The sequence below is a fragment of the Phyllostomus discolor genome, chromosome 14 (genome assembly GCF_004126475.2).
Source record: "Phyllostomus discolor isolate MPI-MPIP mPhyDis1 chromosome 14, mPhyDis1.pri.v3, whole genome shotgun sequence".
NCBI classification, from domain to species: domain Eukaryota; kingdom Metazoa; phylum Chordata; class Mammalia; order Chiroptera; family Phyllostomidae; genus Phyllostomus; species Phyllostomus discolor.
The window spans coordinates 20,206,779-20,233,683 of NC_040916.2; the positions used below are offsets into that span (position 1 = coordinate 20,206,779).

Sequence of the window (26,905 nt, forward strand, 5' to 3'; positions counted from 1 at the left end):
GCGGGAAAACTAAGAAAAATCTGCGCTCCTTTCTTATACTAGCGAAATGAAGCCACAGGCATAGAAATCAGGGAGCAAAACCACCCCCCGAACAACCCCGGTCCAAAGCCTAGTGCTGAGCAAAGGCCGGGCAGCCGCGGCCACACGACTGACTGAGCAGCCGGGACCACGGGGTGCTGCAGCCCAAGGAGGCTCGCATCTATTTTCCCTCCAGCGCCTCCAGGCAAATCACCACGACTTCCAAGTCAGGAGACACGTTTTGCAGCTTCCAGAACCCGTGGCGTCCGCCTGGAGCTGCAAACCCAGCTGCGCCCTCTCCGCTTCGCGCCTCTCTGCCAGACACAAGGATCGTGTAATCAGCGCTTGGCCGGAGGTCTGATGGATGTTGCTCGAGGCATGCATGCGCCTGCCCCGTCTTTCCATCACCGAGGCAGGGTTTTTCGAAAGTAGTGTTTATTTTCCTTTGGAGAAAATAAAAGTGTGATTGTGGACTCCAAGAGAATTATCGGGTCTTCGCTGATTGAGGGCGGCTGGTGTCTCCGACGGGCAGTCCCTCTCGAATAATTACACTAACGGAGGAACAGCAGGACGTCGGGCGCCTACGAGGCCCCGTGCGTGCAGGAGAAGTTTCCCCTCAAACCCACCCAGGGCGGTGAGACCACCGGCACCTGAGTTCTCGGCCCCTTCATCTCCCCACCTGCTCTTCCCCGGCCAGTCCCAGCTCGGAAGTACACCGCCCTCCGCCCCGTTGCTCAAACCTGAGCCTTGGGAGACATCCTTGATGCTACCGTGTCTCTCCATCTTGCCTTTCCCCCGGCCCCCACCTGATCTCGCTATACATCGGCAAGTTCTCTCTGTTCTATGTCCCAAAGATCTCTGGAATCCGTCCCTGTTCCTCGTGCTCTGTTAAAATGAGCAGCTGCCGACCCCTAACAGTGTGCGGATGGTTCCACTTTTAAGCCTGGCCACCCCGCACGTCTATCCTTAGACTCTGCTGCTAAATGCTAGGTCTCCCAACTGCCGGGTGCAGGAAGGCCCTGCCCCAGGTCTGCACACCTGACTCAAGGTTGAGACCCCTCCTCCATCTCTCTCTGCCACTGCCTTATTGTCTTACCTTTCAGCCTCTCCCACGGCAAGTTCAACAGCCCCTCCCCCCACACTTAATCTCTTTTCCACGCATGGCCCCTCTCATACATTCTCCATACAGTGGACAGGGCTCTCTTCCTAACAAATCTGCTTGGGCTGCCTCCAGATCTCAAAACACCCGGAGGTTTCGCTAACACAAGCGTATGCAACTGCTCTTAGCATAGTCCCGCCCTTCAGTGCATGTTTGAGGGAGGGAGGGGTACACTGAAAGGCAGGGGGAACTGACTCCAAAACACGGAAACGTAAAGTAGGAGTCTCTCGCCTTCGCCATTGCTCATCATTCAGTTAGTTGTCCATGGACAGGTTCTGCCAGTGAATATTCACTGAGCACCTAGTACGTGCCTGTGTGTGACCTGAGGCCGTGCAGTTGTAGAACAAACACTGGCACTACCATTAGGGAGCCCACGGGGAGCTACCGACACTGCCTGGCGACGTGAAGGAGGGGTACGGGGAAGGAACACTTGGGCATGGGCGCATTAGGGAGACGAGGGGGAGGGGTGCCGGGAAGAAGGGCGTGCGAGAATCCAGAGGTGTGACAGGGAGTGTCTGAAGCCCGTAACATGGCCCCTGTGGTGGGCTGGAGGGAGGGCAGGGCCAGAAGCTCGGGCAGAGAAAGGCCACAAATGACTCAAACTCAACTTCACAAGGTAGGTTCTCCCACTTGTGAGAAATCCTTTGGTTACCTTCACTAAGTGTTCAGCTTAGGAACCCCTCCAGGTACTGGTACACCCATGCTCCTGGCCGGCTGGACTCCCAGACGGGTGCGACCCAAGGTGCTGACAGTCGGTAGCACACACCCACACCCTCCCCGGGCCTTCCTGATCAGTCACTGCCCGTCACTGCTGCTGTCAGAGAAGAGGAGCTCCTCGTGTGGCTCCTTGTCCAGAAGCCACAGCAAAGATAAAACCTCAGCCCACTAATGAGACATCAGACTTTCTGGAAGGTTGAAACATAACATAAGAACTTGGGAATGGATACAGGTGAGCCCTGTATTTGCAGTCCTCCTGATCATCCCTCTGGGAAGGGCCTGAGGGACACAGCTGATGAACCCTCCTCCCCTGGCCAGCCCTCCTGGACCGCAGAGGGAGAAGTCCCAGGGTCCCTGGGTGGCTTCGAGGGGCCGCGCTGCACGGTTCCCAGCAGGAAGACAGCGGAGCCCTTCGGTTCAGCACCCGGAGACTAACGCTGCAACTCCAGCTCTCGGCAAGTCTCTGACTTCTCATTAACCACCCGCCCTTCCTCCGTTTTCCTATCTGAAAAGTGGGGGCGGTAAGAGCCCCCACACAGGGTCATTAGGCGGTCGTGTAAGTTAGTGTGTATAAAGCGTGTGGCCCAGTAAGGGCTCAGCAAGCAGCAGCGATCATTAGCTCTGGTGACCGAGGGACCTACTCAGCCACGCTCCCCTCTCCGCACGCCCACGCTGTGTGTGGGATGTGAGTGTGAAGTGTTCTTCTACTCGGTCTCCCCCACGCCCCAGGCAATTCTTCACATTCCCGTCCCACCCAGAATCCTCTGGGAGACAGTTCATAAATCCGTCTGGCCTGGGATGGGCCCATCGCTGGAGACCGAAGGCCAGGTCACAGCGTTGGCTCCCCGGGCTGAAGGGGGCCTCGCCGGAGCCTGAGAGAGAGGGTGGGGGAGGGAGAAGGCAGCGGAGAAAGGGCACCAAGGAGAAAAGAGGACGAAGAAAGTCCCGGTGGCTTGTGCGGAACAAGCCAGCGTTTCCTCACTCTAGACTTTAAGAATTATTTCCTGATGAATAAGAGATACCAACAAGGAGTATAAAGTCAAACGAGGAAGGACAGTTGTACAACCAAGCTGCTCCTGAGCCTGGGACTGAGGGCCACGGGGAAAGGTAGGAGCCCAGCACACGCTCCGTTTCCAGGGAAGGCTCGCCGCCAGCCGCCGGCGCCGCTGGGAGCCCACCGTGGTGAGCTGGCCGGCACCCACCCACGTGTGGGTCCGAGTGGCCAAGACTTGGAGCAGAGGCACAGCCCTTGGAGGCCAAAAGGGGCCGTGATGAACGAGCTGGGGGCTCACATTATCCTGCAATGGCACGAGAACTGAGTACTCCCCGAGGATAAACTCTGAAATGCGTTTACTGTAAACACTAATTATAAAGCCAGGCACGGTTTTCATGGAAAGAAAACAAATTTCTATTTCTCCAAACTGCACAGGCGTACGTGGAGATTACAGGGTGTCCCTCCACTGGAAAATCATAGACAGTAGATGTGTCTACATACATGTACACACACACACAGCACCTACTCTTATGGCATGACATAGAGATGAAAAATTGGGTAAAGCATTTTACTGACTTTTTAAAATCCCCAATCCAGGACACTTACGGAGTTTTAGCATTTGTCTTAACTGCACACTCCATTGTCCAAGTCTGTCTTTCCCTCCTAGAATGGAATCAGATTAGGTGAACCTCAGAGACGCCAGCTGTGGCTCCAGACACGGAAAGAGCCTACGAGCCCAGGTGAGGCCCCGGGACGTGCCCTCCTGCCCCCTCCGGACCAGCCCCACCTCGCTGGCCCACCCTCACTTCTTGGTCTTGTTGACGATTCTGTCTCCACTGCTTTCCCCCCACGTCCCCCTTTTCCCTCTCCACAGTCGACCTGAACCCTCTGTGGTGCTTGGATAACTCGGGGGGCCGACAGCAGGATGAAATGAAGCATTCAGAGAGGGTTCTGATTGGGGGCAGAAAGGGCACATTTTTAAAAATGTAATGATCTCTCTGTCTTGATAGGTGTGTGCATTTTTTAACAGGCAGGGGGAAGCGCATCCCCCACCGACCTGGTAACTGAAGACCCACACTTCCCACCTTGGCAGGTCAGCTTCGCCCTTCCTGGCTTCCGTGTCGTTAATCCGGAGCACGGGAAGCTGCCCCGGTTGGGAGACAACGGCCACCGATCAAAATGCAGCTCAGCATACTTCCCGTTATGGAAGTTTCCCCGTGAAACCCACGGGAGGCATCTGACCTGGTGGGAATCCAGCTGCTGCTGCTGCTGCTGCTGATGATGATGATGGTGTCAATAAAAAGCATCTACTGATGAACTAAAGCTTAACAGGACTAAACGCTGTGTAGGTTCTTCACCTCTATTATCTCCCTAAATCCTTAAAGACACTTCCAAGCACACCTATTTTCTATCATCTTCATTTTGTAAATAAGAACAGTGACGGTCAGTACAAACCAGTGACCTGCCCAGGCCAAAAGCTACTAAAGAGCAGGCCGGGGATTCACACTTAGAGTTTACTGACCCTGGAGTCTGCGTAAACTCTAAGCCAAGAGATAATTCTGGGACTAAGAAAAGCTTCCCTAACAATTTCACTAAATCATCTTCTTTAGAAGTTTTAGAGAAGCTTTAATGTAAGAGTTAAACTCAATTCTGGAAATCTTTCAAGACGTCCCGGAATTCCATCTTCAGGGAGACCGGGATTCAGTTCTCTTGGGTGCGAAGGGAGGGAAATGGACCAGAACTGGTCAAGAGGAAGAGAGTTCAGCCTCGGGCGGCCCTTCAGATCAGAAGATCTGAGTGTCACCCTCAGCACTGCCCATGGAGATCGTGCCCGGGCAGTGTGTGTGTTTATTCACATGACACTGCCTCTTTTTGATCCCCGATGGTAATAAATTATTACATATCATTTCTCTCAATGTTTTCATACCCTAGTGTCAACTCTTCTCAGGGATTCTATTGAGATAGAAAGTGAAACATAGACGTTTAGAGATGAAAGTCATTCAAGACTTTTGTCTTGTTTTACAATGTGGCAAAAAAAAAAAAAAGCCCACAGAAGTACTTTGCTCAAGCTTCAAAGTCTTACTAGCCAGAGGCATGGGCTTTGGAGTCCTAATGGCTTTAACACCATACACTGGCTGCGTGATCTTGGAGAGCTACCCAACGATTCTCCGAGTCTCAGTTTCCTCATCTGTGATAGGGGTGACCATATCCTAAATGCACTGTTATCACATTATATCACGCTACAGATTATGATATCATAATAGATGACACTGTATTATATATTATTTTATTGCATAGTAATATATTCTTACTATATAATATGCTTTTGTTATATATTATTTTATATTACTTTATTATGTAATAAGATTTATTGTTTTTACTGTATTTTTACTTTACTTCAGTACACAGTATCATTTTCTTAGATACTAAAGCTTACTAGTGCCACAAGAAGCACACTTCGCACACAGGAGGAAGCAATGTCACCATCGTCATCATCACCATCATCATCAACCCAACAGAACAGAGCCCAGGCCTCATGCTTTCAACTCTCTGCCACACAAATGACCTTTGTGTGTACAGACGGGTCAAGGCCACACATCTAGCTCCAGGGCCACCCGGGCCCTCACCCCACAGCCAGACCAGACCAACCCCACGGGAGAGGTTTACCGACCACACATCCGGGGGGTGGTAAAGAGTCACACGATGAGGCCTAGTTACTGCATCCTTGACCATGACTGAGTTTCTAGAACTTTCACAGACTTACGTGTGCTTTGGAAGAGCTGACCCCGTGGCCCACCCTCAGAAGGGACAGCTGCTCACAATGACTCTCAAGAAGACCTGACGGCCAAGTCCCTATCAGATGGCACCTGGACGGATGACGTACGGCATGAGAGCCGATCTAGGTCAAGGTAGAAGGCTGGGGAGTCACTTAGAAGTCAAAATAATTATGAGCCCTGGGAGGCTAACCTAACTTTCACACACAGGGATAACACCTCGAGAGAAAAAAGGTGACTATGAGGGTGAAAGAGAAGCACGAATACAGGGCGATCTTTCGGATCACACAGAGGTTGAACACATGTATTTCAGCGCCCTAGGAAGTCAAGTGAATAAAACAGGAGCGGCCAGTGATGATACATATGAGGAAGTAAGCTGCACAGGGGAAAAGAAAAGGAATTGAAACACTGTGTGTGTGTGTGTGTGTGTGTGTGTGTGTGTGTGTGTGTGACAAAACGTGACTAAGAAAGAGCTCCTGAAACTACCTCATCTCTGCAGTTTCTTTGGAATTACAGTTCTGTTTTTCCTCCGTTACCTCCAAAAGTAAATAAGCCTCAAAGAAACATGCAAAAATCTGGCATGGAAAAAGAGCTGCTACACTAATTCTGGAAAAAAGGCAAACATCACTCTGAATTTCTTCGGGCAAGTCAAAGTCCCACGACCAGTACTGTTCTCACAGGCACAAGGGTTCCGCCAGGCTGGTGCCTCTCGGTTTTGGCTGCACAGAGCAGGGACTGGGAGAGCTCTGCAACACACCAGTGCCTGGGTCGCCCCCCGCCCGCCTCAGAGGCTCTGCTGTGTGGGGTGTCAGCTGGACATTACGATTTTTAAAATGGCCCCAGGGGATGCTAAGGTGCAGCCAGGTAGGAGAACCACTGTTCTGGTGCGCTTTCAGAGAGGTCTAGTCCTCTTACTGTTCCCCTTCACCTCACAGAGCTGTGCTAACCAAGGTGAATGTCTGCGGAAGAAATGAAGTTAAAGCTGTCTTTGGACCACAGCCACTCCTTTTATGTTGCCAAGACGAGTGCTGGAAGAAACATATACACATGTATTTCCAAAAGTGTTCTTCCACTCTAAGGCACTTGAAATAAAAATCACCACTTCGTAGGAAAAGCCCCCCCTTTCCTTCGCCATTTCTTAACGTTAAAATCCTATCATGATTTTTCTTACACATTCAGTCTTTTCATCCACTCAGAAAGCATCTATTGGGTAAATGAGTGAGCAGTGCCTATGGGACCGCCAGGTACATGATGCTAAATAAACAAACACCCGTGCTCTGTTGCGGAACAGACAGGTAACCAGACCGCTTCTAGTCCGCGAGGTGGAGGACGGTGCCAGGGAGGTTCTGTGTGCAATAAGAGTCCACGGGAGGGGCGCTTCCTACAGGGTGGGGTGACTCCTTGGCTTCCCAGATAAAGTCACACCTATGCTGAGCACGGGAAAATAGGATCAGCTAAGCAAAAGATCCCTGCAGACAGGGCTGGGCAGAAGCAGCAGCAACACGCACGCAGGCACAGAGGCACGCTGGCCGTGGCTTTGATGAGGGAGTCGCAGGCATCCAGCAGCTCGGAGCCTGGGCTGCATGAGCCACCGTGTGTGATGGAGGGGGGCGGTCTCCCGGGCACGAGGGGGCGATGAGCCCGGAGAAGCGAGCAAGGCCCAGCGAGATCAGGCAAGACCTGGAGAAGGCTCTGAGTGTCAGTTTTTGTCTCCCCCTAAATAAAAGGACAGAACGGCCAACCATCCGGTTTTATGCAGGGGAATTCAATAATTGGATTTGAGCTTTCTAAAGGTCATTGCTGCTGCAAAGCTGCAGGTATATTGAACCGGGGAACACGAGTCAGAAAGATCAGTTCGGGACGGACAAACGACATGGACTGTCACGGAGAAGGGCAGCGGGAACAGGGAGAAGCGGGCCTGTCCGGGCGTCAGTGAGACGACGGCACCCCCTGGGGCTGCTGCCCGAGCCGACTGGGAGTGAACCACAGCGAAGAGCCAGTCGCAGGCCATGAGCGGCTCCTGGACCAAACCGATCGCATAAACACAGGAGGACCGTGAGTCTGAAAGAGGTGACAACAAGCTCTGCTTTGCACGGTGAGACTCGGAGATGCGGACGGGGGTATCCACGGGCCGTGTCCACTGGCAGTTGTCCTAACAGACCTCCGGGCCCTTAAGGAGAGAGACCAGAGCTGAGGAGTGGATTTAGGGGTCGTCACCACGTGAGTGGTACACGGGACAATGGGGTAAATGAGCCTCAGCCCAACAATGGTGTGTGCAGACAAAGCAAGAGAGAAAGTGAGCTCAGAGAAACCCAGACATGGAAGCAATGGGAAGAGGCAGAAAAAACACCAAAGGAAATGGAGGAGAAACAGAGGAGGAGGAGGATCCGGGACTGAGATGAAACAGATTCAAGGAAGGAGAGTTGCAAGGAGGCTGCAGTCAATGACGCCATGAGGCGGAGCCTGACCCCACGTTTGATGGGGGGCTGCTGACAACGCCACGCCCCCAGCCCGCCACGTGAGCGAGCCCCTCGGAAAGCTTGGGTGCTTCCTCTCCTGGCACCGGCAGTGAGCCAAACCATGCAGACACCCTCATCCAGGCCGACTCTCTAATGGGCACCGTGGAGCAGCCAGCCAGTCTCTTCGCTGGCCTCACCTCCCCTGACCTTGCCTCCCCTTGACCTTGCCTCCCCCTGACCGCTCCAGCCATTTGAAGAGCAACCTGGGGCCCCCCCTGCTCACCCCAGAATGCCTCATTCTGTGAGGAATAAACATTTTCATGCTCTCTGGTCTGCATAAGGCACTCACACCCACACCAAAGCTGGGGTGGGAGGGCCCATCCTGTCTCTGGGGGTGACGACACTGCCAGCCGAGTATCCCCATGTAACGAACATGAGGTGCCAGCAGAGTTGCTGCCTCTGGCAGCAGGGACCCCCATGGCAGGCTCTGCTCGAGCGTAGAGGGAAGGAAAGACCTGAGGGTCCAGCATGGAGGACAGAGAAGAGGACGGCGAGACGGAGACAGTGAGTCGGACAGCTGCTCCCCCAAGTTTCACTGTGAAAGGGAGGGAGGAGGACAGAGCGGTGGCCGGAGGGGGCTGGCCTGAGTTTGAGCGTGGGGGTGGGGGCCTGGGCATGATGAGGGAGCGGTAACCAGGGAGAAGAAGAGAGCGGGATCAGATGTAGGAGAGAGGAAGGTAAATGGGTTGAGAGAAAACTCCCAAGAGGTGACGGAGATTCCGGAGCAACAGGGGTGGGATCTGTCTTAGACGGGAAGAAGGGGAGGACGTGCCCGGGTGCAGGTCAGCTCGCACACCTGCGGGCAGGCCCGTGCTCCTCGGGGAGGCGATGTGCTGGGAAGCAGGGAGCTGGGGTCAGGACTGGGGGAGAACCCTGCAACGACCTTCAGGAGCAGACAGCGCTGGTCCTCAAAGCACAGGAGAGTTTGGGCACGGGGTGGAAGGGCCACAAGCCCTTCTTACTACCATCTGGGAGTGCTGGTTTCCTCTCGGTCTGCCTACCCAGGAAGGTCGGCCTAAGCTTTCTTTCTTTTTTTAATTCTCTGCCCTCACACAAATTGCTACAACCTACTCTTTCTAACCCACTTTACCTTGTTTTTAAGCTGTTTATCCCTTTACCTCATTACAGAGTCTAGAAAATTCAGCAAATATACACAAGCAGAAAAAGAAAAGTTATATTCCCTACAAAGCCATGACGGTTATGGTTATTAATATCACACAATCATTCCAGCTACGGAAAAAGTAATAAAAGACACTTTTAATATGAAAAACGGGGACTGTGCCATTTAAAACAACCATTTTCCCGCTTTCATCCAGCTAGCGCCGCTTGCCCAGGGAATGTTTGCCCACGTCTCCACCATTCCTCCGAGCGTCTCGGACGGCGGCAGGCTAGTCCGCAGTACGGCCGCACCATCGTGGGTCTGCGCCAGATAAAGGCCGCTCGTTCTTGCTTTACCGACCTTTTGTCCCCCCCAGCACGCACTGAAACCCTCCTCGATTTTCCTCCGGGAAATCCGTGGCCTTTAGGTGACGCTGACTCCACCTGTGACGTCAAGGTCAAAGACCTTGTCCCAGGACTAAGTCATCGCCTTTCTCTGGCCTCAGGGATTAGATTAAGGGGGGGACAGGACCGCCCCCAAACTCCAGGAAGAGGGGCCGGGAAGGCAGGGCCAGGAGAAGGTGCCTGCTGGTCCCCCTCCCATGCCGTGATTCCAGGAGGAACGGCATGCTTGAGGGAGGGAGCGTGGAGGCTGCACGGAGGCTGCGTGACTCCTGAGGCCAGAGCCTTGGTCTTATTCACGTACGTTCTTCCCTCCCGACCCGGGGACGGGCACCGAACAGGCAGGGGAGACTGCTAGCTGCAGCTGTTCCGTCCGGCCACCCCCACTGGGATGGACTGGCACGAAGCTCACACCGGTTGGATGGGAGGGGAAAGTCGGATCTAGTGTTTGTATTTCTTTTCTCTCGAAACAATGTTCAACAGACCTGAGAGGAAGCAGCAAGGGAATGAGCCTGGCTGATATGTTAGTACTGGCTTCCTACTTTAAAAAAGAAACAAAAACAGCCCTGGCTGGTGTGGTTCAGTGGATTGAGTGCGGGCCTGCAAACCAAAGGGTCGCCGGTTCGATTCCTGGTCGGGGCACATGCCTGGGTTGCGGGCCGGGTCCCCACTAGGTGGCGTGTGAGAGGCAACCACACATTGATGTTTCTTTCCCTCTCTTTTGCTTTCTCTTCCCTTCTCTCTAAATATGAGTAAAATCTTTAAAAAAAGAACAACTTAAAAAAAAGAAAAGAAACGAGCAAAAGGTAATATCCAGGACAAGATTAAACTGCTTTCAGTACATCACCTCCTTGCGAGCCTGTTGGAGAGAAATAATTACTCCTCCTCACACCGTGGCTGCGCACGCTGAGACATGTGGCCGTCATGTAAACACACGGTTCAGGGTCATGCCCACGGCCACTCACGAATCTGACCGTTGTGGGTTTTTCCAGTACCTGCAGAACCGCACAAAATCGGCGCAGGTCTGGGGGATCTCCTGACTATTTTCCTCAGTTCCCCATCCCCCTGCCTGCACGTCCCAGAAAGCAGGCCAGAAAGCAGCCGAGGGCCCCGATTACGCAGCTCTGGGCTCCGTCCACCGAGCGAGGAACAAGGCTGACGTGGTGCGTTGTGTAAACTCCCTGGCCAGCGACGGTGATTTACACCGACCCGCCGCCTCATCTGTAAACAGGTACAAACTCGATTTAAAGCAGTTTACACAGGGCGGTAAACAACTTAGCAATCTCTCCTCAACACGGCGCTCGTGAACGTAAATGTTTAAGCCAAAACCGATGCTGACGCTGCGATGCAAGCTTCCAGCTTCCCGACCTAATGAGTGGTCCCTGCGTGACCCCCCCCACCCTGGGGTGGAGCTGCAGGGTCAGGCAGAAAGCCCACAGTTCTGGGGGGTGGGGGGTGTCTCACTGGGCCGGGGGAGGGCAAGAAACAACCTCGCTGCCCTCAGTTCCTCTTCCTGGTCCTGAGGCTTCTGTCTCCCCCTCAGTCATCCCCCCCACCCCACCCCCCACTCTGCTCTGCCAGCATCTGAGCCGGGCGCAGGAGTGTGAAAACGGAGGCAAGAAGAAACAGGGAGAAGCAGCCTCCGGGCTCCTGGTGATACCGTTCTCACGCAGAGATGACCAGGGCACACTCACTGCCTGTCAACCCGTTGCTATGCAAATAGACCTAGATCCTATGCAAATCACATGCAAATGTGTTTTGCGCTGTCAATAACTGTCAGCGATACTTGCTGGAGTCCGCTGAACCAGATGCTGCCTGCTATGAATTTTTCATCAGAATTCATCTTCTGATCAGCCTGGCTCTTGCCTTAAACCGGGAGGACAAGGAGGGGGGTGGCCTCTCCAGCTCCCACGTGTGTCCGGGCTTTTTCTGGAGTGGAGGAAGGTCCTGGGTGCAGTCACACTGAGTCTGCCCACAGGAAGAAGACTATGGCGTACTGAACAGAGGAGGCACACGTGAGCCCGAGAGCCAGTCTCCAGGCTGTCTCCTGCCCCGCCAGAGAATTCAGGCACAGTGTGTATCTCCTGGGGCCGAGGCTGGGGCTTTGCTAGTTTAAAACAATGTATCTGAAAAAAAATACCTACTATGGTCAGACTTCTACTAAAGTCCTGGGCAAAAAAAAAATGATTTTGATTTTTCCCTGAAATGATATAACTTATGGTTGGGAAAGAATAGCTACTATTTACTGAGCACAAAGAGTTTCTTTTTCTGGAAGCATTGGCTTGTTTAGAAAAGGGTTTGTTTTCTGAAACCATGTATGGAGCAGCTGGCACCAGGCGGGCACTGGGCTGCATCTGTGTTCTCTCCCTGAATCCTTCACTCGACACGGCATCATCCCCAGCTCATGGAGAAGATGGAGACCCAGGGCCTGCAGTGACTTGGTTGAGGTCACGGAGCCTACGCCCAGAGGGTGACCGGGATTCGGGCCGGCCTGACTGTCTCCGAAGCCCTTGCCCTTCCATATGCTGTAAGAAGCTCTTGTTCCTCTGATCGCCGGGGCCTTGGGAGGAAGGCCCCCGGCTCCTGGGCCTAGGAGTGTGTGCACAGAAGCAGGGAGATGATAATAACAATGCTAATGGCCGACGCGCACTGAGTCTTCTGCTCTCAGAGTAAACTGACGGAACCTTACGCTTGACACGTAGAAACTTATCGAGTCCCCACATCAGCTCTATCAGGGGGGTGTTATTCCTTTTATCCTCACTTACCGACCAGAAGACCGAGGCAGGGAAACCCCTTCCCAGCACCGCACAGCGAGTGTCTAACCCGGGACCCGCCCAGGCAGTTTCTCCCGGAGCCGCTGTCGTGGGCCCCTGATGTGTCCTGACCAGGGGATGGTCCCTGACGTGTCCCCACACACGTAACACCTGGGAAGCTCCTAACACGTTAAAGGAAGATGATAAATAGGGCAGAGACCCTTCTAAAGAGCACCCAGGTGAGGCTGCACGGGATCTCCTGTGGGAAAGGATCCCCTTCCCAGAACGCACACCTGGTCAACATACCTGTCGTGCCTGGGGGATACACCTGTGCAGGTAAAGAGGGAGCGCACAGACAAAATCACACAAACTGAACACACACTGGGCTACCCAGAGGCCCTACTGTTATCCCCAAAGCAGTGGCCTGGGACTCACGGAGAGGGAGCAGGAGCCAGGGCGGGCCCACTCACCTCCTGACTGGACTCTCTGCGCCTCCCACCACGTAGTGGCCGGGTCTGCACTCGTATCTGCAGGTGGAGCCCACGTCGTGGCGGCCCTGGAGGCAGCGCGGCAGGAGCGAGGTGGCGTTGGGGATGACGGGGGGCGCGTCGCACTCCAGCTTGCAGTAGGCTTCGGGGAGAGACCAGAGCCCGTCCTCCAGGCAGGTCAGCCACGGGCTCAGTCCTGCTCCGGGAAAGAGAAGCCCGGGGCGCTCAGAACACACAGAGCCCAGAAACGTCACCACATCAGACACAGCCAAACGGCCACCGCGTGGGCGTGCTTAGAAAGGACGTTACCCTCTGTGGAGCAATTCTCTAAAATCTCAGGGCAAATGTCTTTCCTGCGTTTCTTACCCTCGGGGCCACCAGTGTGACCTGCTATACAGAATACAGGCCAGGTAACGACCCCTTGACATCGGTGACAGAAGGGCTGGGCCCCCCGTCATGACCTTGCTCCCCACCTACCGATGGTAAAAACACAGCAGTGGCCGCGTCACAGAAAACATTATAATGATCACAGGTCACTTTTCTATAGTGCTCACCATAATACATACCAGGCACGGTTCTAAACATTTTACGCACATGTATGCATGAGTTGCATTAACTCACATAAGTGTCAAACCTTGAGCAACCCCATGACATAGATCTCACCGTTATCCCTGGTTTGGCAGAAGAGGAAACGGGGTTTAGGGGACTTGCCCGAACTAGTAAGCGGCAGAGGCAGGGACTGAACTCGGGCTGTCTGGCTGCAGAGTTCTGGGCTTCAACCCCGCACCGGACGCCTATGAGAAGCAATCCTTGGACATCCGGCTGCACGACCAGCCCACCCCAGACCCGCTAAACCTGAGTCTGTCGGCGTGGGGCTCGGGGAGCCGCATTTGTAACAGGCCACTGGCAGGCACAGGGGAGTCTGCCGGGAGGTGAAGAGCAGGGCTGGTCAGCCAGAACGGGGTTCTTCCCCCGAGTCGTCTGTGACTGGCGGTGCAGCCAGGAACTGATCTGACCACTACGTTCTCATCTATACCACAGGGCGAAGAGCACCGAACTCACAGGAGGGTGGTCAGTACTAAATTAAGAACTGGCCATGGTGAGTGTAGCGTTGTTACTAACACTATCAGGAGCCTGCTGTTGTCTGACTGCGGAGGACACACAGCCGAATAAAAACAGAAGCACATGCCCGTTCCTTTTGGTTATGAGGCCCTGAGCCAGGCCATCCCCCCCCCCCCCCCCCCATGCCGTCAGGAAGAGCGGCGTTGCCTCGGGGGCTTGGCTGGGGTTATCAGAAGAGGGTGGCCCAGCAGAGCAAACGGGAAGAGTGTTGGGGTGCAGGAAAGATCCCCAAAGAGCCCCCAGAGAGAGCAGGACTGGAGGGGCCCTGCAGCCCCCAGTCCCTGGCTGGCCAGATGGTACCTTGAAGCTTGGCCGGAGGGACACAGGAGACGGAGCAGCGTTTCAGGAAGGTCGTTCCCTCGGAGCAGGAGAAGGTCGCGTAGTTCACCAGAGACGGGTCGGGGGCGCCACAGTCGAGGGGTGCACAGCGCACTGCGCGGTCCCAGTGCCCGGAGGAGCACGTGAGCAGGATCTCCCGCTGGAAACAGGGAACGTTCCCGTGTCACGGTCCCATCAGACGCCTCCCACGGGTCCCATTGGAAGGCTTATCTACACAGTTTCCCGAGGAGCATTCGTGCAAAGACTGGAGACAGGTAAACGCTATGTCGCCTTCTCCCTCTTTCTGCCTTATCGTCTTAACACACGACCTCACGATTCTGAGGCTGAGGGGAGGGGCCGTCAAGGAGAGAACCACTGAAGGCGGGGGATGCCCCTCCAGGCCAGCTCTGGCTGCCCCAGCGTGTCCCTCTGTTCGCTCTTTACCCTCCTCCGCCCTGCTCTGTGCCCAGGGACGCAGGCCCCTGTGCACTCCAAGCCTCTGACCAGGGAACACTGGCAGGAGACTGGGGTGGGGGGTGGGGAAGAGGTCAGGGTGCTTACCCTTCCTGCTCCCTCTGTAGGGGGCTGCTGCAGGTCAGCCCCACCCCTGTGTGGCCCTCTGCACACAGAGGGCCCTGTGCTCTCCTCTCTCACTGCTCCCTGCGGTCAGCCCTCCAGGCCTGGGGGTGCTGACCGCCCCTGCAACCCCGGGAGCCTGCACCGTCTCCCTGTACTCTCCCGAGGTCCTGCTGCCACCTTTGCAAGTAGTCCCTTAGTTCAATTTTCTCAAATTGCCCATCATAGAGCATGCCATCGGCTTCCTGCTGGGACCTTCCTGATGAGCCAGTGAATCAAGGATGGTGTATCCTTTATTCTAAGCACCTAAGAGCACTTGAGAATCAATTCGTATCAGGCACCTTCCAAACCATGTGGTGAAATCTGAGATGCCAGCCATTTCCCTGAGCCCCAGGCCTGAGGGGTGGCCTGAGAATGCATCCCCACTAAGGAAGTGAGGAGACACTGACGGAGCACCTGGAAGGGCCGGGTTCTGTCCTGGGTTTCGGTACACAAGACGCCCTCCAAGAGCTAGTATTCCACCTGCAGAGCAAGTCACGGGTGGGACCAGAGGCTCGGAAAGCACCTGAGGTAAAGAATGGACAGAAGGACAGAGAAAGAGAGAAAGAAAGAGAGAGAGAGACAGGGACGGGGGGGGCGGGCAGGAGGTACGGGAAAAAAGCAAGAGATATACTTCTGCTACATTCTACTCTTTCCCACAATGACTGCAGAGAAAACAATCTAAGAATGCAAACGATAAGATGAAAGAGGTAGGAAAAGGGGCCACAAAGAGAAAATACAGATCTATGGAAACTACAGCGGTGCCGTGTGTGCGTGCTTGTCCTGGGGGGCTGAGGCAGCAGCACGGGGGAGCGGCGGGCTGCCCGTCCTTGGGCAGCAGGGAGGGCGTGCTGGGGGCGGGGCCCACAGAGCTGGTGACAAGGGAGCTGGGACTTGACAGATGAGTGGGACTTCGGAGGGGAAGGAGGAGGAAGAAAATGTTCTCAGTGAGGGGAACAGCATGAGCAGGGACTGAGGGCTTGTTTGGGAGAAAGCACTGGCTGTCACTCTGGCCAAGGGGTCAGCAAAGGTCATAAAGGGGGAGAGGGCAGGGGAGGGGGGTGACTGTGGCTCCACCAGCCATCCCGCCAGGAGACCACAGGGGCCACAGCCAAAGGCGCAGCCAAAGGCACAACGACCAGTGAAAGCACCTGTCACCCCTGACACCTGCTCCTGGTTACCAGCTCCTCCCTGTTCCCCAGAGTTCCCCTGCCGCCTGCCAGAAGGGCCCCAGTCCCAGCCAGACACATTTTTCTGTTTAGTTTCCGTTCCTGTGTCAACAACAAGCAAATAATCCCCCGCTGTCTTGTGATCACGAGTGGGATTGTATCATTTCCTGAGCGGGCCCGCCTCAGGTGACAGGGGAGGTGGGGGTGGGGGAGAGCAGACCCCCGCCCACAGCACTGGTGGAACGGGAGCTGCCGTCCCAGACTCTGCCGCAGGCAGGGTGGCACGCCGGCCCAGACCACAGCGACTGCCCCAGGAGCGTCTCCCAAACTCCGCACGCATCGCCTGACTTTTCTCCTAACTCCACTGAGCCCTGCGTCCATTTCCTTTTTAATTGGCTCCTAGTTTTACCATGCTGCAAACACTGTCGTCTCCTCGATCCCCTCTCTCACCTGTCACACGAAGGTATGCAGTCTCTACATTTTGCGGGGAGGTCCTTTTTCATTTTTTCCCTGTTCTAGAGCAAGTTAAGCCGGGTTAGGAACAGGTAGGCGATTAAAACACTCTATCACCCAAACCGTCCTATCACGCAGGAACGCCGTGACTATTTCTTTCCACACGGGACCCAAACTAACTGAAACCAACGGCTGTGTCTTTAAACTCTGACTCTCTCTAAGCAAACGAAGTTCCCCACTGACCCCTGAATCTCATTCCTTCCAAACCACTGACGTCAGACTGCCCGTCTCACGTCCACTCTTCCCTTACCACGCCCCGTGCCCCGGGTTTCTCCTCGGGCGTCGCTGTCTTTGGCCTCACACACGCTCTCTGCAGTTCCTACCGTGTGCGTGTTTTCCGAGGGCTCGTTTCTAGTGAACCTGCTCTGCAGGGCACCGAAAGCTCTCTAAAGCGAAGACGGGGAACAGCATTTCTGGTGGAGGAAACAGCGTCACGCTCGTAATAACGGCAGCTCACCAGAGCGCCCTGTGCCTAGCGTTCTGCTGGAAGCTTTTAAGTGATTTCCAATTGGTCATCATAACTGCTCAGTAACAGAAATAGTTCTGTTCTAATCATCTCACAGATGTGGAAACAACCCTAAAGAGGTTTGTTTGTTTTGTCTGTCTGTTTTTACCGAAAATCGTACTCCCAATAAATAGCGGGGCCAAAATTTCACTCCAGGTCTCTCCCAGGCCATGCTCTTGCCGCCGCACCACCTTGCACTCCCGGAAATGGTGCTGTGGCGGCTCGTGGAAACTTGGAAACGTCCATCAAAGGTACAGTTGTGATGCAGAGGGAGGGAAAGCAAACTGTCTTCCTCCAGCCCTTCTCATAGGAAGGGCTGGGCAGTTGGACGCTGAGCCACAGATAAGCAAGCTGCCTGCAAACCGGGGGCGGGGCTGAACTGGGGCTTTCTCACCTTGAGGGCAAACGTGGGGACTGTCGTTTCAGACGGGAAGACAAGAACGGGGAAAGGAATGGAACACGCCCCGGTCTACTGCCCATCTGGAGGGAAACCGACCCCTGGCCGAGTGGGCATGGCTCAGGCTCTCATGTCCCTCGCATTTCTGCAAAGCCCTGCCCCTGCCAGCCTTGGAGAGTCCGCAGGTCTCCTTTCCAGTGACTGGCACCCACCTGCCCTCCCCTGATGGGGCCAGAGAGCGGAGCAGGAGGACCTCCCCTCCCCAGGAGTGCGGCCCTGATGACACAGGTGTCCAACTCACCTGCATGGGCCTCAGGTACTTCCCACTGCTGGCCTGAAGGGCGAACCCCCTCTGACAGGTGACAGAGCACTCCATGTGGCCCGGGCCCGCAGAGGTACAGTTCACCACATCCGTGTGATCAAGCAGCAGGGGTGCACAGCTGCCCTGCTCCCCGCAGGGCTGGTGGACACAGCTGGGGATGACAGAGAGAGAGAGAGAGAGAGAGAGAGACATCTCAGGCTGACGCAGACCCAGTGGGCAGCAGCAACGGCTCAGCAGCTTTTCCTGGAAAGGGCCTTGAAACCAAAGAGGACGCTTTTTCCCAAAACCTACATTAAACTCGCCACCTCCTTCTCTATGACCTGGAACCACTCAACACACAGTAAACAAGAATAGTATCACAGTCTGGTGCGGGAGACCAACAGTGGAGGGAGACATACGTGAGCTGGGGGAGGGGTTGTGAAGTCTCAACAGGCATTTCCCAAGCCCAGCGCTGTAACTGCATATGTAACACAGAAAAGACATCTTTGTCTCTGGGTCTCTCTTCAACCTATCGGGGTAAGGGACCTCACCAGTGATGCTAAAGAACTCCAGGTTCCCAAGATGCTGTGTGCTCTGATGGCTACAAAACGTGGTATTTCCTCAGTGCGGCAAGTACCGCGTAGAGGAAAACAGAGTCATTAGCAGTTGTGGTTCATGTCAGCTTAATGCCAAGAATTTAATGAGAACTAGCACGTGCTGTTTTTTCAGCTCCTCCATCCAGTTACACCATGTCATCCTTGAGGACGATTTGGAGCTGAGATAAGACACAAAACAAATCCTGTGAATGAGCCTCCTTCCATAAGGATGGGGCTCCAATAACTACGGTTGCTATGACTACCGGTGTGCGAAGTCCTGCCAGCATCGGCAGGAGAGAGGGAGAGAGAGAGACAGGGGGGCGCAGACCAGGGGGAAAGTGACATGAAATGAAACCAAGACTGAAAAAAAAAAACCCCACCAAACCCAGACCTGTTTATGAAGTGAGAAATGGTTTCAGGGCAGCTGCTGCAAATTCTTTCACTAGCTTATGTTTCCATTTGCTTCCTTTTAAGGAATTTGTTTTACGAGGACGGTGCTTGTCAGGTCGTTAGCCTCCGATGGCATCTGGTACCAATTGCAGACTTTTCTTCCTCGCACCTCAGCCCCAAGGCCCTTCTGTGTTTCTCGCCCACCACAAACACGGCGTTTGTGAGGGAAGTGGCGTTCTCCGTGTTCCCGGCCTCGAGGCGTGGCCCCCTGTCCGCTGAACACTACGCGAGGCCCAGCATCGCAAAGATAACGCGAGTCACAAACACAGCTTTAAAACTCCTCGGACGCCCTCTTCGCAGGGTCCTTGGACCCAGGTTCAGGACAGAGGCAGCAGGCGAAGCTCTTGTCCTGCCCCAGAGAGGTGGGGAGTCAGGTATTTGTCTTGGTTTGACATACAAGGAAACTCAAGCTGCTTGGAGACTGTCTGGAGGCCACCCAGCGAGTGGGAGGAAAATCCTCGGGCTGGGGCTGGGAGCCCTCGCTCTGGGGCCAGCCTAGACCACGAGGCCCCCTCCCTGGGCCGGGGGTGGGGGGGCTGCTCCCCACTTGCTGTCCTCTCTGTTCAAAAGCCAGCAGCACAGGCTGGCAGGAGCCAGGAAGCCCCTTTGCAGGGGAGCCAGGGGGGAGTATAGATATTTAACAGTCCGTCTTAGCTTTGAGCAGCCTTCTCTTAAATGTTAGCAAGTCCACTCGGCCACATCTGTCCAGCCGCCTGCCGTCTGCAAGGTGCCAATCTGAGGGTGTCTCCTCCGTTGGCAACAGCTCCTCATCTTCCACCCGCTTTTTCCAGACCTTGCCTCACACCTCATCACGACGGGTTCTTAGGTGAGCATGCGAAGCGCCCAGTCAGATGGGATTCACAGGTATTTCCATGTTAGCAGGAGACAAGGTTTCCGGCCAAAGGAACAGGGTTCTCGTGCTGGAGTTTTAGGTCGGGAGGGCCTCAGAAAGCACACTCTCTGTCGACGGCCACCGACCGTCGGCCTCGCTCCGCTCTTTGCCCACGTCTCTGGGTAAGTCTCCACCCTCTCTTCTGGTCCTCACTGATTTTCCGTCATTGATCTGTCAATGACAGATTCTTCCGTCATTGATTTCGACGGAAGAATCCCTGTTCCAAATGCACTTGAACCCCAGCCTGTCCTGCTCTCAGCCGTACCCTGCTGTGGCCGCCCAGGCACAGACCTCGCACTGTCCTGCTGCAACACAGGTGCGTCGCCTTCGTTGCTGGGTCTGGGGGCGATGCCTGTGTGTGGGAGCCCCGGTGTGCCCGAGGAAGGCGTTCTCGGCCAGGCCGTACGCCGCGCTCAGGAAGTGTTAGAGACGAGGGGTGCCCAGACCTGCGCCCCAGAGGTTCTGATTCCGTGGGCCCGCGGTGGGATGCCGGCTTCTGTGGTGCTGATGTTTCAGGGATGCCGACGCTCACCGGGTGTGAAACCCCGCACCGCGGAGGTCTGGGTGTGTGCGACCCCAAAGGAGTCAATAAACTCCGCAGACCAGGACCAGACAGGGAGAAGGCCGATCCCAGGGAGGACACTGGCCCCACCGCTTGGTCGTTACACTTTAATGCACGAAGCACCAATTGTCAGGGAGCAGCCACAGGACAGACCAACAGTGTACAACACGCCCCCTGTTCTGAACACATGTTCAATACCGTGGAGAGAGGAAACGGGGCGGGGGTTACTGGGCACGCGTGCACGGCTGCTTCGGGGCGCGTTCTGTCTCCGGGTGGGGTGTGCCGGCGATGCGCGGAGAGGACGGGGAAGCGGGGGAGAGGGCGGCATGGCACATTTCTGCCGACGCCTTACAGAGAACACGGGGCCGGACGGCGTCCCCGGCACCCGAGCAAACCCCACCTCTTCCTCCTTTTTAAATTTTTTTTTTCTGAACAAAATTCAGTATGTGTGGGCCTCTTTAAATTTTGACTAATGTAGAGAACTCACACTGAAAAAGGTCAACATCTATTTTTTTTAAACAAATTCTTTTTTTTTAAGATTTTATTTATTTATTTTTAGAGAGGGAAGGAAGGGAGAAAGAGAGAGAGAGAGAAACATCAATGTGCAGTTGCTGGGGGTCATGGCCTGCAACCCAGGCATGTACCCTGACTGGGAATCAAACCTGCAACACTGGTTCGCAGCCCACGCTTCAACGTCTATTTTTAAAGAGAGACTGAGACGCAAGTCCCCGGGGCTCTCCCTGCCGTCAGCGGCGGGTGGGGAGCCGAGTAAGGCTGTGGCCCCGAAGCGGACACTCTTCTCTGCAGAGGGAGTGGGCGGGCCGCGGGCAGACCTGACCATGGGCAGACCGGTCCCGAGCGTGCCCCAGGGCAGGCCGAACCAGGCGCGGCTTGGGTTTCCCGCTCCTTGAGGCCGCCGCAGGGAAGCGGGCTGACTCCCGATGAAGGGGCGAAGTCCTCACTGTTCTGCCCACGGCTTCGGTCCGTGGTTCTCCGGAGGGTCTGAGCCACCTTGGAGGAATTTCAGGAGGCTGTGACAATAGTCAGAATCAATCCGTCCATTTCTCCCACTGAGGGCTGACGGGAGAATATAAGCCAAAGATTGCACTTCTTGCACATAAAGGCAGGGGGTGGCGGGATGTGGAGGGCGACCCGGAGCAACGACCTTAGTGGCACCACAGCTTGTTACAGCTTAAACAGACCTTAGAGGTGACTCAGCCCAAACCCCTCCTTTGTAGAGATAAAGAAACTGGGACCAAAAGAAATTATGGAGTACTCCAGAACTTTCTACCACACAAAGACTATAATATCATACCGAAAAAAAATTGAACTCAAAATCAGGATGACATCAGCTCATGAAATTTTCTAGTCGGTATCCCACCCTCCCTCCGGCAGCCAGAAAAGGCTGACCACGCTTGATCTCTGGAACCGAGGTGCACGCAGAACAAACCATCTGGCGTGTGCACCACGGGTCTGGAGGAACGGCACAGTGGGGTGTGGAGAGGGGCAGGACCCACGTGACCCCGGCTCAGGCCTCGGCTCGCTGGAGTTCGTCTCCAAGGCCTTGGGTGAGTCTCTCGATCACCCCGGCCCCATGTCTGCGAATCTGGAGACTGGTGGGGTGGAGCCAGGTTCTCCCAAAGGTCCCTTCCAGCTCTTACGAGGTATTTCATCTCACAGACGAGGTGCTGGTGGTACCGGGGCGGGAGTGCAGAGAACCAGGAGTGGGCAGGATGCGGTGGAGAGCCCGAGACAGAGTCCCACACGGTCTTTCTTGCCCACTGTGCATTTTTGCTTCATGCCCCAACCCTTTCAGTCATTTAGTCAACCCACGATTGCAACGCTTTGATCCAAGAAGCGCCACCTTTGACCAAAGGGCGATGCCGGTGGTTTCTGCAGAAGCAGCCCCTTTAAGGTTAAATGGTGAAAGAGGATCGGATGTCTCTCTCATTCCCCCCCTGCGTTTCACTGATTCTTACTGAAATGAGAGGGTGCGGGCGAAGCAGGAATGTATGCTCGGGACCTGGCAGGCAGCGGCGGGCGGAATGCAGAGTGCACTGGAAGGGACTGTGTCCTCATTCATCTTCCCGCCCTCCACAGTGACACCGAATAGTAACAGTTGCATCTATCCTCAGGGAGCTCTGCCGTCTCTCCAAACCACGGTGGGCCTCGCTCTGGCTCCCCTCTCTGCCTCCCTCTCTCACTACGGCCCCGTCTCTGTCCCACGGGACGGCAACCATCGGCCTGGTCCTGTGAGGAGTTCCCCTGAAGGCTCCTACCAACCGGGAAGGGAAACTAACTCAAGTGCTTCTCTGAGGATCCTCGTCTGTCCGAGAGCAACAGAGGAGTCTGCCCTCACCTGGCCGGGGAAGGACGGGTTCCTGAGCCGGGCAGACCTCCCCTTCCTCTCCTGCAGCCTGGGAAAGGGAGGGTCTCCCCCGCCTGTCTACTGAAGTCTCTGCCCCAAAGTCGGTGCCTCACCGTAGCCCTGTTGGGCGATGGCCATCTCTTTCTAGAATGTGGCCTATTTGTGCGTTCGGGACCGGACTCGGGCGGCCCCAGGACTCGGTAATTTGCTTCGCTCACTTCTCAGTCCGGGCCCAGCTTTGACCGCGCCTGGCTGTAACACCAGGAGGCCCTTCCAAATGCCCCCTGTACTTCTAAAGAGAAACAGATTTCCGTCGCACAGCCAAGAGCACTCCCTTTCGAAAGCCCCGGGTCACCAAGTTTCGGAGCCCACGATTTTAATGTAGATTATAAAATACGTGGAATACCACAGGAGGAGTCCAAACTAGCACTGGCCAACCAGCAGAGTGTGCTTCCCGGCACCAGGGCACCAGAAACATCGACAACAACTACACACACACACACACACACACACACACACACACACACATGCACACACACGCACACATACACACACTTTGCCCCTGCAGCCTGCAAAGGCAGTCACCCCTCCACGCGGGGCATTTCCTCACGAGGAGTGACATCTGCTGACTCCCCCTACCTGTTTATTCATCCCTGGGTACCAGTTAAACTATTAATTCCTGAGTGACACTCCCCCAGCCACAGTCGCAGGCCAAGCCTGGGGGACTGTGGGACACATGGCATCCAGCGAGGGAAGAGCGAAGCCCCGTGAGGACAGCTGAGCGGGCAGGAGCTTCTGTCTGCCCTGCGGCTGGAGCAGGGCCCCACGGGGCAGGGGGGAGGGCTGGGCGGCCACTCCGGGGCTCTGCTGAACTGCGTATAAGTTGAGGATGTGCTAACCGGCACCTTGGGTGAGTCCCAAATTTACTCCAAAAGTAGAACCTAAAACACATGCGGGGCCCCTCTGGGACTCTCCCTCCACCTCCCCCTTGGCTCCCTCTGCCTGTGAAGTTTCTGGACTCCCCAGGAGAAGCTTCACGTTGTTCCCATCATCTCGTAATCCCAGAACTTGTCAGTCCTCAGTTGACATCAGATTTGGAAGACGACTCCCTTCTGCTCTTTGCTCTCCCTGGCACTCTGAGCCTTGCAACATCAACGGCTCGCTTGCTGGTAGAGCAAGGAAGACCCAAGCAAAGGGAAGAACGACCCTAAAATCACGTGGTGAGGCCAGGCGATGCCGCCAAAAGCGAGAGGCAGGGGTCTGGGCCCTGGGCTTGCCGCCGCCCCGGTCACCCCACTTCCTCTGCCTGCAGAACCAGGCCTGGCCCGAGACGCGTTCCAACCAGAACTTATGCTCGAATCTGTCAACAGCGTCTGTCTCCTTGGCAGCCTGGCAAAGTGACAGAACCCTAGAAACACGGGTTTGTTTTTGTTTTCTGTGCGCTGTCCGCCAGCTGCCGTGAAGAGAGACCGTAAGGACGGCCCAGACCTAGCGAAGTGGTGGGTCAGGTGACATTTTAAACTCATCCCTCCTTCTGGCATCACTTTCTCTGCTGCTCCCAGTGCCCCGAACTCCCCGAGGCCCACGCTAGGTTGCATTCGGGCAGGGACCTGGTCTGTTTCCGAACCGTCGAGGGGCAGGAGAGGATACGCCCGGTGTAAACAGCTGATAATGGCTTAGACCACTTCTACTTCCATCAAAGAGTTACTTGCCGTTTTAAAGAGACCCCTACAGACTGTCAAGACTGGAAGAACTCCTACTGGTGGCATTTCAGACACTGCGGTAAGGCATTAAGGGGCATCGTCTCAGAGTCATCGTGTTGAAACCAGCCGACCCGTCAGAGGCAGGCAGCCAGCAGCCCCGCACCTTCCTGGGCTGCGTGCGCCTGTTCCCGGCTTTCAGCCCAAAGCTGCCCCTCCGCTGATTCTCAGAATGTATTTCACTGAGCGCCATCCCAGACAAGGTAACCTTTCCATAAAGGCTATTTCTGGAATAGTCAGCCACCCTCCAGTAACTGCCTAAGTGAGATCATGTCCGTGACCTTTTCTCTGTTCCTCTGTAACCCCACGAGAGCGAACAGTTGAAAAGACTCACACCGCTCACTGCGCCTCCCGGGCAGGCCTGTCATCACCCCCCAGGCCATCCATCATCGGCCAGGACACTCAGAATCCCCTTCGGTGGCTGCCCCTCCTGCCCCGCATTTTACGGACAACTCATCCTGGGGAAAGGAAGTTGGACAAGAAACCCAGGGAACAACTGAGCAGCTATAATTCTTTCCTTGCTTCAGAAACAAAAAACAGATTCAATGTTAACTTGCTAAGCTGCTTTGGGGAAGGAGATAATCAAATGAATAGAAGTGCAATACATATTTAATTTCTAGAGCGCCTTTCCCAGCGGCGAGAGAGAATACTTCCCATCATTCTGGAGCATTAAAAGGAAATCCTCTGCTAAAAGTAAAAGAGGAGGGGGATACACAAATGTTTTAACATGTCACCCCTGACAAAAGAGAGGAAGGAGTCTGTCACTTTGTGAGGCCACCAAAGGTCCGGCGATCTGCATGTCCTACACAGGACAAGCCGGGGAAGGAAAACCCTGGCAGGGTAGGGAGGGAAAGTGCTGGCATTTCAAATCCGAGTTCCAAATCATTGAAGCACAATAGGAATTGCTCAAGCAGCAGCAAGGAGGGTTCCTGGGAATAACGAAGCATGAAGCAGAAGGACGGATAATCGAGAAGGAATGACCCTCTTACCGAGACCAGGCTAACGCCCTGACTACAGCAGGGACAGGAGGCCAAGGCGCTGAGCTGAGCGCTGGCTGCAGCCCCGGTCTGGGGCTCAGAGGGCCGTACAATCCAGCCCCAGCCTTACCCGTGCCCTGCAGCGTAGCCAAGAAGAGAGATTTTCAGACCGGAGTCCCAACATCTCCCCAAAGGCAAACACAGCCACTTCCTCCCAAACGTTCTCTGGGGTTACCGGAGTCACAGAAGGGAAGTTCTGTGGGAAAGGTGCTGTCCTTTCTACCATAGCCTGCCATGCCCAGCCAAGATCCCACGTCTACAGTGGTGTCTCCGTGGACAATGGAAGGGGACCCAGAGATCCCCTGCACTTGACCGAGGGGTACAGGCTCTGTCTTCTCGGTCAGCAGGTCCGCCTTCTCAAGAAGAGCTCTCACGGGCTAATGACATCTTTTGTGTCACAGCACAGGGTTCCACTGCAAGAGGGCCCTGAAGGGGCAAGGCAGACATCAGCCTGAGACGGCATTAGCCCTGTGCATCACTGTAATTCATATCCTGCACACAGAAAATTATGAGATGCTGGTGACAGCTCAGGTTGGGTTTTCTCCCTGGATTATTTCTTTTTTGCTGTCCTGCTTCGGGGAACTGGACTTGGAGAACAGGGGCTGCGCAGAGGAGGCAGAGGTGCCTCAACTAGTGCACGTGGGCGTCACCCTGCCGTGTCCGTGAGCGCGGAGCATCCGCACCAAGCCAGACCCACTCTGGTCTTTGACTATTCCTTTTTTAAAATTACATGATCCTCTGCTCCTTTACATGAGCAAAAAAAGAAAAAAACAAAAACAAAAACAAAACCATGGCAGTTAGGCTAATAATGTCTACGTACTTTTTTATGCGACATATACAAGAGTCAGAAGCTGAACTCCAGTATTATTCCTTGTGATGCCCACAGTAATAGCCTGATAGTAAGGGTTTTCATGTGTACATGTTTCTGCCTTGCATATGGAATCACGGAAGGGCACACTACGTGTTCATTATTTTCTCCTGACTCAGACTCAGTTGTTCCCTGTGAGAAGCCCAGCTTCCCTCTCCCAGAATGATGTGTCCATAAAAGAGGGGTAGGAGAGGAGAATCGCAGGAGATTCTGAGTGTCCTGGCCCATGACAGATGCCCTGGGGGGTCACAGGTCTGGGGGGGGGCGGGGGCATGGACTTTCTGTGTTCATGCTCAGATTGCTTTAAGTACATAGGAAAGTGCAGATTTATGAAGGAAAGAAAGAGGAGAAAAATCTGGGGATCCTGCTCATTATAAAACAAGTGTTCTTTCACTTAAAAATAATACCATTACCATGGCACTATCAGTTAAAAGGTAAAATCATTTTGAAGTTTAGATACATGACTCAAAGCACGTTAACCTTTTCCACAAGACTGCCCTGCATAAAGCG

The 26,905-nt window shown here is 54.7% G+C and overlaps 1 protein-coding gene across 1 annotated transcript in view; it reads right to left on the reverse strand.

Annotated features, from left to right (window-relative positions):
• PAPPA2 (pappalysin 2) overlaps positions 1 to 26,905 on the reverse strand; it is a 183,004-nt gene that overhangs the window by 42,531 nt on the left and 113,568 nt on the right. The window contains 3 exon segments of the mRNA XM_028530897.2: positions 12,905 to 13,118; positions 14,345 to 14,522; positions 17,863 to 18,034. Coding sequence (XP_028386698.1) covers positions 12,905 to 13,118; positions 14,345 to 14,522; positions 17,863 to 18,034 — 564 coding nt within the window.